The following is an 11647-nucleotide window of genomic DNA, read 5'->3' on the forward strand; positions in this document are numbered from 1 at the left end:
CCACATTAGGAAACGAAACTATTATGGTACTCAGTGGTGCACCAGATATGGTTTCCTACATTATTTAACATTGTCTTGTTCAATAGAACAAAGAAATGTATACAGATTTGAAACAACACAAGTAAATGATGACCGAATTTGTATTTTTGGGTGAACTGTCCCTTTAAGGTTTTTGACTTAAACAGCATCTGACACCAACAACTAACTTACTAAATAAATATAGATATATTAGTCAGGAAGCACATAAAACCTCATGAACATTCATGTGTGTGAAGTAGATAATGTTCCTCTCACATTCACACATGTACAGCATGTTACTCATTTTATTTCATCACGGCACTGATATTTAGGGAGTAAATATAGGGAAGTGTCCATATTTAACTGTAGGGAAGACTCATCATCTCAAACTTAGTCCAGAGTGGGCTGTGGGCAGGTACTGAAACTTAGAAAATACTTGCCTGGAGCACAAACGCAGACTATTTCTCGAGAGACAAACTTCCACCCTTCCTACAGGATTCTGTATAATTAGGTCTGGTAGTATGGTGCAGCATCTCTCTGTCACTCTCTCTCTTCCCTCCCTTTCCTATTCTCTCTCCCATCCTCTTCATCTGGGACTTCCTTGACAAGTAGAGCATGACTCTTGTTCCACTTGCCTTGCGCTGAGTTGTTAATCTTCATACCGTGCATCCCCCTCTGATCTGAGATCTGTGAGGCGATTCCACTTCCCCGGGGTCCCTCAACAATCCACAGGGATCATCGACAGGCCACTGATCTGGGATCAGGACTTTTCTTCAGGCGGGCTGCAGGGCACTCACAGCGGGGGTGAGAGAGCTCGAGGGTCGAGCGAGGCACAGAAAGAGAGAACGGGCTCAACTTAGTGACAGTATGGAAATGGAGAGGCTGGGGAGAGTAGGAACCAAACCAGGCGTGGGACTCAACGCTCTTCTGAAAGCCGCCCTGGCAGTGTGTGTGTGCATTTGTCTGGCACTGCTTATAGCAGTCATTACACGTGAGTACACAGTTTATTTATCTCAGTTACTGTTAAATTGAGAGAGAGAGAGAGAGAGAGAGAGACATGAAGTGTGTTTGTGTGTGATCTTATTTTAGGAGTGTATACTGTTACACACACACAGCGTGTCTTTCAAAGCTGTAATTAGCACAGAGTTGCTCTCTAAGTTGGAGCCCTGGGTAGGGATCATATATGTGCCTTTAAAGTTTTGAGGCATGATGGTTATGATTGTGGATTTGTGTGTTGGTTTGGAGTGTGTTCAAAGGAAAAACAACCAAAACCAATTTTGTTATCATTTACTCAACCATAATGTCATTCCAAACCTTTTTGGCTTTCTTTCAATAAAGGAAATGACTACTAGTACTGCTATAAAGGCAGTCAATGTAACTTCTGAAGCTCTAAAGTAGCCTCACGGAATGACATGTGGCAAATGAACTGTAACTTGTCTTTGAACTTCTTCAAAAACATTTACAGTACTGAAATACCGATACAAATATCAGGCACTGGATCTAATAATGAATGTTCAATGTTCATGACTGTTCATTGCTGGTTTATGTGTGGATGGTAACCATGTGGATGTATTTTGGGACTTAGGAGTGTATCCTGGGTGGTGTACATTTGAGACAGCGAGTAAATGATGTCTTATTGTTGTGAGTCGCTGAGGGCTGCCTGCATATTAGTGGTGAGACTGCAGTGTAATTATACTCAATTGTGTGCATATTTCTGTCACACACACTCATATGAAGCTGTGTCTGCTGGTTCTGTGGATATAGATGCTCTGTGCGGTCGGCCCGGGTGCTGGATCCTGCTGTGGTCATCTGCTGTCCAGTTGTGGACTGAACCATAAACACGGGCCTTTAAAAACAATGCTTGTCAGATTTCACAACAATGAAACGGTTTTGTGTTGGGGGACTGACTTCTGACATATTGGAAAGTATTTGGCCTAATTAGGGAAAAAAGGGAAAAATGAAACAAAGTAGAAAAGTAGCTCCTCAACTTTTTCTAGTAGGTACTGTATGTGGTTACAATCAGGTTGTACTTGACTTTGGTTCAAATTAGTTAATGCATTTGAGTAACATGAACTAGCACTGAACAATACTTTGTTAATCTTAGTTAATGTTAACTTCAGCATTTATCAATACCTTTTAAAATCAAAAGGTGTAACTGTTAACATTAGTTATTACACAGCTCATTTGAATGCTTGATTCTGATTGGCCAGTCGCGACATTCCAAGGGTTGTTATTTTCAAATAACAACCGCTCAAAACTAATAACACCCTGTAACCCGGATGGATGCTGCAAATCATTTTGAGAGGGGCAGTTTAATATTACACAAAAATGAATTATAAATATGTCTTTTAATAGCATATATGACATTATATTTACAAATGATTAAACCAATTTGCCTGTTTGTGACGTTTGAACGTCATTTCTTACTTTAAAACCGAAACTAAACGGCTTTTCCTCGCGGAAGGTCTGCATTCGGTAAAAATGAGCTAATAAAATATTTCAAATTCACATTTCATGTCCAGTTTTTTTCTCATGTGGCAAGTAGCCGTGTAATAAGCGGGATAATGTACAAGTGGCCAGCTGTTATCGCGAAATAAGCGCGATATTTCTTATTTCTGCGATAACAACCGGCTGCCTGTACATTATCCCTTACTTAATGTACAGTAAACCAGCCTGAACAACTGGGTTGGCATTAACTTACATAAAGATTAATACATGCTGAAAAACTATATTGCTCATAGTTCACGTTCACTAATGAATTGACTAATGTTAACAAATACAACCTTATTGTAAAGCGTGGAATGTGTGTAATAGAGCATGCACTTTTTTCAGTGATATTCAGACCATAGAGAGCTGAAGGCTTGTGTGTGATCTTACACAGTTTTTGGTGTATGACGTATCTATTGCTCCCTGAACTCTCTGTAAGTGGCTTTGGATAAAAGCGTCAGCTAAATGATTAAATGCAAATGTCTGGTGGTCACTTCAGGGCTGCATGACAGGTGTATTTTTCTCTTCCCTTGTAGTGTCACACAAAACAAGCAATGAAGAATTCTGCCTTACCCCACATTGCATCGAAGCAGGTACATTTCAAATTTCTGAATTACACATGTGAACATAAAATGGCATTATCATTTAGAAAATCCAGTCAAACTATTTTTGTGTTTATCTACAGTATGATCTTTTTCTCTATTATTTAGTATTTAAAGTGGTAGTAAATCTGTCATCATTTATTCACCCTCTTGTCATTTCAAACTTGTATGACTTTCTTTCTTTTGCAGAACACAAAAGAAGATATTTTGAAGAATGTTGATAACCGAACAATGGCGGTCCCCATTGAATTGCATTGGTTTTGTGTCCGTACAATAGAAGTCAATGGGTACCGCCGTTGTTCAGTTACCAACGTTCTTCAGAATATCTTCTTTTGTGTTCTGTGGAAGAAAAAAGTCATGCAGGTTGAGGCTGAGTTAATGACAGAGTTTTCATTTTTGGGTGTACTATCACTTTAATCTGTTATTGAGTTTGACTTTTCAATAACATTGTGACTCATTTTGCTAGTGTGTCCACTCTAGCTGGCTCTATTCTTAATAAAATGGACCAATCAGTAGAACCATGCAATGACTTTTACCAGTACGCATGCGGAGGCTGGCTGAGGGAAAACCCTGTTCCGGAAGATTCATCCAGCTATGGGATTTACCCCTGGCTCAGACAGAATGTAGACCTCAAGCTAAAAGGTGCGTTGACTGAAAATAAAATACTGCCATCAAGTTATTAAAATTGTCATCTTTGTTCGATAGCATTGTTGGAAGAACCCATTGGAGATAAAGACATTGAAGCGGTGAAGAAGGCCAAGGTCCTCTACACATCCTGCATGAATGAAAGTAAGAACTCAAAAGAGCAAACAGGAGCAAGTTCCTACTCTCGCTGGTGTGTTATCCGTCTTAATTGACCAAAACCATCATGTCTACCAATCCATCATTTTTTTCTCAAATCTCAAAGCTGCGCTTGAGATTGAAGATGCGAAACCTCTACTGAAGAATCTAAAGCAGAAGGAATTCCGTTGGCCGGTTCTTGGAGGTGCGTTGGGCTCTTCCTCGCAGTGGGTGGAGTCTCAGTTTAATCTGCTGGACACACTAACTGAGATACGCAGCCAACACAGCAAATCCGTCCTCATACGCCTCTTCGTTTCTCCTGATGACAAGAACTCAATCCAGCACATCATCAAGGTGAGACCTAGACATCACCAAAACTGAACTGTGCAATCTTTCCCCAGATTACTCCTGTTTAAAGGTGCTGTGTGTAATTGTTTTGAGGATCTGGATCTATTGACAGAAATGCAATATAATATAGGCATACATAACTAATGCCTTTAGAGGTGTAAAGACCTTACATATTGAAGCGTTCTTTTTTTATTAGAGATGCATGATAAATCATTGGCTATATCAGCAATAAAATTTAGGCCGATAAATTATGAATAATTTCCTCTGGTTGAACCACTTCAGCTGCACGCTGCTCACAGTTAAAATCCAGAACAGTACTGTCTTTGTCATGATCATTCACTTACTGCTATTAGCAAAACATTGTTGATGTACTATGTAGATATGTGTAAATGTGTAAATTATAGGAACAAAAGCATATTGTTTGAATCCGACTGCTGTCTGAATACTTTCTGTCTTGAGACCTGTTAGACTTGTGGCTATTGAGAATACCTTTCTGGGTTGCTCTGGAAGAACATATTGTTTATTAAATAAACATTATATCCCGAAAAGTTTAAAAGTTCAAGGATCTTTAAATAGTGTAATTAGGCGAAAAATAATGTTCAGCCTCAGAAAACGTTATATTATTTAGATACTGTATATCGGACAATATATCGGTTATCGGCTTCCAATGTTCAAGAATTATCGTTATCGGACAAAATTTACATATTGGTGCATCCCTAGTTTTTATAACCTTAGAATGAGCTATTTCTATCTACATACACCACGGGTCCCCTTACATGAAATTGGCCATGTTGTTTCTACAGTAGTCCTAAACGGACAAACTGCGTGTTTCGTAAATACATTATCTCCTTCGGCAAAGAAGCGAAAATGTGACAACACAGGGAGGGCGGAGCGGTGAAGTGAGCCGTTGGTTGCAATTCGCAACCTCACCACTAGATGCTGCTACATTTCATGCACTGGCGTGGCCAAAGACAATGTGCCACAATGTGCCACAATATGGCGTACGTATGTTTCTCTGAGATTTATTTTGGAAAATGTTCAACAGTCTCTGTTTTGTTGTAGCTGGATCAGGCATCCTTGGCACTGTCGTCTAGAGAGGATTACATCACCAACACGACAGAAGCCCAAATGGTACTGTAATCTGTTAACTTGTACATTATAACACAATCATGGCAACTCTGTGATAAATTCAAAATGACGTTCCACAAACTGACTGTTCTCAAGCTCTCAATGTGGAGGGTAAAGCCGTCCAAGGGCGCGTCTATTCCATCCATCTCTCTTGCAGAAGCTTCTATCTCTATCTCTCTCTGTGTATCTTTTCAGTATCGAGAAGCTCTTCTGAGGCTCATGGTGGATGTTTCGGTCATGTTGGGAGCCAGTGAGCAGGCCGCAGAGGCTCAGATGAAATCGGTGCTTGACTTTGAGATGAAACTTGCTCAGGTAAACTGGGGCCAGAATTCCTTCGAATCACAGAAAGATAAACACAGTCCTGTTAGCGTACTTGATGTTTCAATGGAGCGTGCGCTTGTGTGTGTAGATACTGATCCCCTTTGAAAACCGCACCAGTGAGAGCATGTACAACAGGTACAGTTTGTCTAAACTGCAGCGCTCTATTCCGGAGGTTAGTATGCTATCATGCATTTGGAAATATATTGTCTTTCGTTCTGTATACACTCACACTTTATTAGTCGGTCAGTAGTTTGGACACACATTATGTTCTTAAATTCATGTCTCTTGAAGCTTTGCATTGACCTTCTCTCTGCAGTTTAACTGGCTGGGTTTTGTCAGAGCAGTGATTGACCCTGAGCTTTATCCAGACCTGAAAATCTCCTCTTCGGAGCAGGTGATCGTACGTTCCCCTCAGTACTTTAAAGACCTCTTCAAACTCATCAACGCCACCGAAACCAGGTATCCAAACAGCTCAAAACAGACATCCAGACCCTATTATAATCTCCATCAGAGACCTGATGCTGTGCCTCTGTTCGTCTGGACAGTATCAACAGGGCGCGCGTCTGGGTTTTTGTGTGTGCCTTGTAAACTATTACCCGCTAATAACAGTCTCAAATTTACTCGAATTCAGTTAAAAACCTGTTGTACCTTCTTTCTGCTTCAACCTTACCTACACGTTTTCATCCTCGCCCCAGGACGGTTGCCAATTACGTTATATGGAGATCAGTTTTCTCCCGAGTCACCACCCTTAGCCGACGCTTCCTCTACAGATACCTGGACTTCGCTCGGGTTAGTGTGATCTTTGAATAAAAATCATTTCGATTCCATTTATTGTTGTCTCAGTGGAGTTAAATATGAATGTCCATTCTCAGGTGACCACAGGAACCACTTCTCTGATCCCACGCTGGGACAAGTGTGTGAATTATGTAGAAAACACGATCATATACGCCACCGGTAGAATCTTTGTCGATAAGCATTTTCAGGAGGATAAGAAACACATGGTACGACGTTTGTTTGTTAAGTTATTTACATATTTGTATATGTTTATAAGTCTATTCGTGTTATGTTTTCAGTCGTTTTGGTTCAGTCATTCTTTCATTGACCTGTTGGTTCCCATAGCGTTAGGTGGATTTTGTTTCCATCTAGTGGTAGTAATAACAAATGACAGTATAAAACCCTAAATGCATTTTATTGCAATGTACCAATTGATAAAATACATTTAAATAGGTGATTAACAAATGTATGTTAAACTTCATGAAGATGGAGGAATTAATAGATGGTATCCGGTGGGCGTTTATCAACATGCTGGAAAAGGAGAATGACTGGATGGATGCAGAAACAAAGGCAAAAGCAACAGACAAGGTGTGTGTGTGTGTGTGTGTGCGTGCGTGCGTGCGTGCGTGCGTGCGTGCGTGCGTGCGTGTGTGTGTGAGATGTGTGAATACACATAACAACAACATCATATGTTTCTCACCTTATTCTTTCAAGCAACACTGTTCTTTTCTCATATTAGGCTCATGCAGTCCTGGCCAAAGTGGGCTACCCAGAGTTTATCCTGAACGACACTTATATCAATGAGGACATCAAACGAGTATGCTTGCATATTGATGATGTTCCTAGTTATTTTTGTTTATATTTGTAACTGGAAATTGCAAACGGCATGTATTTTTATGTTTGCACAGTTGTCATTCATTGAGAAGGATTACTTTGGGAATGTCATGCAGACACTTAGGTTTGTAGCTCAGGCTGACATCGGCTGGTTGAGGAAAACAGTCCAACGCACAGAGTAAGTTAAAAAGACGCAAATCCTGTTCAATTGAGAGAAACCAATTTCAAGACAATCTGTCTCGTTTTGTTTCTTTTAGGTGGTTTACCAACCCAACCACAGTGAATGCATTTTACAGCTCCTCTACTAACCAGATTCGTGAGTTATCTAGTATTTCATTATAAGTATACATAAGTGTATATATAGTACATTTAGTAAATATATAAGGTGTATATATGAATAATCTATATATATACATATATTTCCAACTAAAAATTAAACACACACTCACACATTTGATTCTTATGATACATTGGAACATGTAATTTAACTTTTGTCCTCATCTACCCAGGATTCCCTGCAGGGGAACTTCAAAAGCCATTTTTCTGGGGACTAGACTACCCTCGGTGAGACATAAACCATGCAATTTCAATCTTATATATATAGTATAACATATAGTGTACCATTTAAGGCCAACTTATTGTACCGTATGTTCTGTTTGCATATAGCAGAGTCAAGGTCATAGATTTGAATCCCAGCGAATACATGAATAATTAACTTTTACATACATAAAATAAATCTACTAAAAGCATAATTGAACATGTAGTGGCAAATTAATATAATAAAATATTTTACGATGCTTACATTAATGCCCTTAAATAATCATTGATGTATAAAGTCTTATACTACTTTATTACTACTACTATTATTTACAACTATATTGCTATTAATATGACTATACTACATGTTATATAGTATGTAGTTAAAGTTAACCTAATATTTTGTTTTTTATAAAGAGCCCTGCATCAGATAAAACTATTTTGTGTTTCACAGATCCTTAAGTTACGGAGCAATTGGTGTTATTGTTGGACATGAATTGACTCACGGTTTTGATAACAATGGTGAGGTCATTTTATTTATAACAGCAGCACAAAACACATTTTGCTATGGCGATGACCCGTCCTTAATAGACATCCGTGTGTTTATCTAGGCAGGAAGTACGACAAAGACGGAAACCTCGACCAGTGGTGGAGCAACACATCAATTACCCGCTTCACTGAAAAGGCACAATGCATGATTGACCAATACAACAATTATACCTGGGAGGAGGCGGGGCTAAATGTACAGTAGGCACCAGCCTTTCATTTCTCTTTTAAGGCATCATCATAATGTGACAGAGTTGGCAACCTAACGCTTACCCACAATTCCCTCTCAAGGTCAGGGGCAAGAGGACTCTGGGAGAAAATATTGCTGACAACGGAGGGATAAGAGAATCGTTTAGGGTATTAAAGCATCTACAGTAAAACTAATGTATTTAAAGTAACCTGAATCATATTAACCTTCAGCTTGTCTCCTCTAGAACATACAGTGCGTATATTTCAGTCTCTTCTTCACGTATGTACATGTCAACGTGTATCCACAGGCATACAGGAGATGGATTGAAAAAGAGAGATCGGGAGTTGAAGAACCTCTTCTGCCTGGACTGGGTCTGACCAATAATCAGCTCTTTTTCCTCAGTTACGCTCATGTTAGTACTCAACACCTAAAAATGTGAATGTTCATCAGATTTCAATGTTATTTTTTTGGATTATAGTGCCAAATTGGAAATCTGTCCATGGCTATTAAGGACTGAAATGTATTTGTTTGTGTATTTCTATTTTTTTTGTATTCTAGGTTCGTTGCAATTCCTACAGACCAGAAGCAGCTCGAGATCAGGTCCAGAGTGGAGTTCACAGTCCTCCTAAATACAGGTACGATGCAGTAATACACATACATCTAAATTACATTATATCCATCACTGTTACTCACTTTACCCCTGTTACCATGGTGAAGGGTTGTCGGGGCGATGAGCAACTACGAGGAGTTCCGTAAAGCTTTTGACTGCCCTGAGAATTCAGACATGAACAGGGGGGCGAAGTCTTGTCGAGTATGGTAAACCTGGACACTGTGAAGATTTCAGTCAATGCACTGACGCCTGATGTCGTCCTGGTTTCTGTATAGAAACAGCAGTTACTAACACTGAACTCTCAGGCTGTGCTGAGCGCACGGCCCATCATCAGCCACTGGACTACTACAGACCACATACATGTTTTGCGTTTAATCTACATTTTTTTGTCTTACCTCAGTTATAATGTGCAAATGGCAAAAACTGACCACATGAATTCCGATGAGGCCTAGCTTTGCTTTCGACGCTGTTTTTCTCACAATCAAACTCACTGCTTTACAAGAGAGGTAAATTATTGTCAGTGTTGTTGTGGATAATACTGTTTTACTTTTTTTAACTTGATTTTGTTTTTATGAATAACTGCTGTCTTTAAAGTAAGATTTTTAGTTTTTTCCTCTGTGTTGTTGTTTTTTTCCCTCCACACATACAGAAGTACATACAATTTCACGTTTTACGTGTTAAAATGTGCTTCTAAAGCCCTAGTGTGACCAAAAATAATTATTTTGCAGTTAACTATTCAAACAGATGTTTTTCCTCTTCTGTATGTTTGTATTAAAATACTAAGTTTGGGTATTTTTGTTCTGTTTTGCTAAAAAGTAAATTTTAGCACAAGACCTTAAAGGAGCAATGTGGAGTTTTAGCGGCATCTAGTGGTGAGATTGCGAATTGCAACCAACGGCTTACTCCACCCCCCCTCTTTCAAAGCACTATGGCAACTCAGGACAAACATGTCAGCACATTTTTGCTTCTTTTCCAAAGGAGATAATGTATTTACGAAACGCGCTATGTAGAGCAGTTTGTCCGTTTAGGGCTACCGTAGATACAACATGGTGAATTCAATGCAAGGGGACCTGCGGCGTATACAGATAAAAATAGCTCATTCTAAGGTAATAAAAATAACGCTTCTTTATGTAAGGTCTTTATACACCTCTGAAAACATAGTTATGTATATTATATTGCATTTCTGTCAATAGATCTTCCATAAAATTACACACTGGTGTTACTTCCCAGAGACGTTCTACGTTCATTTAACCCTGTGGGGGCGTGTTTGTTTTTGCTACCATGTGCTTTTGTTGTGTTTTTGTCTCTCTCTCTCTCTTTGCTTGCCTGCAGCCCAGATTGCTGTCACCTGATGCTCATGCTGAGTAGGGCACAACTATGCTTTAAAAGAAGAGGCAGAAACACTGGCACAGAGAGTTGCCTCGCCTCTGCATCAGACCTTACTTGTTCCTCGACTTGATTTAAGTGTTGATTGTTTGTGTTCAATAGTGGTGGCGAGATGAAGCCTCAAGAAGCTTTGAAGCTTTTTAGCCAAGTGGTTCACAAAAGTGTTCATTTCTCGAGGCTTCATTTGCTCACAATACCATCTGGTGGCCGATGAGTGTAAAACAAGCAGATGCAGTACTACAGATGTGCCTGATGTGGTCTGTGATACACTGTATTTTGCGCCAGTTAAGGCTTAGAAATAACGGTGAAGAAAATATCAATTTCCACATAGACTAATCTATTTATATGAACATAATGCGTGTTTTCTGGTGGTAAATAATGATTGTATAACAACTGTGTAATAAACGTATTGGCTTGAAATGAATGGGGCTATCAAATGTGTGTAAATAAATGATTTGGTCATAATTGGTAGAAGGGGCAATATTATTATTATCATAAAACTGAAAAGTGTCAGGGTTTAACTGGGCAGAGGGCAGTGAATAGGGTTAAATAGGGTTGTCACGGTACCATAAACATATCTTACGATACTATACTATACCTTATGAACTATCATGATACCAAGTACTGTAGTATTGCGATGCTGTGTCATGTTCGTAATTAAAATCTACAAAAAAGATTCCTTAATACACAGATCTGAATGAAACATGTTGTATTTAGTGAACTGTATTATACTGCACACTACAATATTGGTAGTATTAACTGTAGTAATTGGATAAGTTTTAGCAAATACTGTAGTATACTATAATATTTACTGTGGTAAGATTAAACATTTTTAGCAACGTTTACTGAAGTACTACTAAAGAACATTTTTTAACATTGGAACTAATTCAATCAATGTGCGACCAGCAATGCTTATAAAGGAAAGTGTTAGGCATGTGACTCAAACGGCCAGTAGGTGGCGCCAATTTTTTTGTGTCAGTGAATCATTAAACCAACTCGTTCAAAACAGCTGATTCATTCAAGAACGAAGAAAGTGTCTAAATGAATGACTCACTGAATCATTATCTCGTCCGAGTCGTTCAAAAC

At 39.1% G+C, this 11647-nt stretch overlaps 1 protein-coding gene across 1 annotated transcript; it reads left to right on the forward strand.

Annotated features, from left to right (window-relative positions):
• The first annotated feature begins 158 nt into the window (after window positions 1–158).
• Window positions 159–11291, forward strand: phex (phosphate regulating endopeptidase homolog, X-linked). The gene is made up of 22 exons (XM_057322932.1): window positions 159–1009; window positions 3042–3098; window positions 3588–3749; window positions 3813–3896; window positions 4015–4241; window positions 5298–5366; window positions 5559–5675; window positions 5773–5856; window positions 6001–6143; window positions 6380–6473; window positions 6557–6685; window positions 6945–7046; window positions 7198–7275; window positions 7367–7470; window positions 7550–7608; window positions 7802–7856; window positions 8284–8351; window positions 8441–8571; window positions 8667–8732; window positions 8873–8977; window positions 9124–9200; window positions 9283–11291. Exons 1-22 carry the CDS (start codon window positions 886–888, stop codon window positions 9383–9385), a joined length of 2238 nt encoding a protein of 745 aa, XP_057178915.1. The 5' UTR covers window positions 159–885; the 3' UTR covers window positions 9386–11291.
• The last annotated feature ends 356 nt before the right edge of the window (window positions 11292–11647 follow it).

Source organism: Triplophysa rosa, linkage group LG23 (assembly GCF_024868665.1).
Source record: "Triplophysa rosa linkage group LG23, Trosa_1v2, whole genome shotgun sequence".
NCBI classification, from domain to species: domain Eukaryota; kingdom Metazoa; phylum Chordata; class Actinopteri; order Cypriniformes; family Nemacheilidae; genus Triplophysa; species Triplophysa rosa.

Excerpts from the sequence above, each read along its gene's own strand:
- phex (XM_057322932.1), top strand. The coding sequence starts at position 886 with ATGGAAATGGAGAGGCTGGGGAGAGTAGGAACCAAACCAGGCGTGGGA. Across the intron at positions 5,857-6,000 it reads TGCAGCGCTCTATTCCGGAG|TTTAACTGGCTGGGTTTTGT; the intron begins GTTAGTATGCTA and ends TTCTCTCTGCAG. Across the intron at positions 8,733-8,872 it reads GGATAAGAGAATCGTTTAGG|GCATACAGGAGATGGATTGA; the intron begins GTATTAAAGCAT and ends GTGTATCCACAG.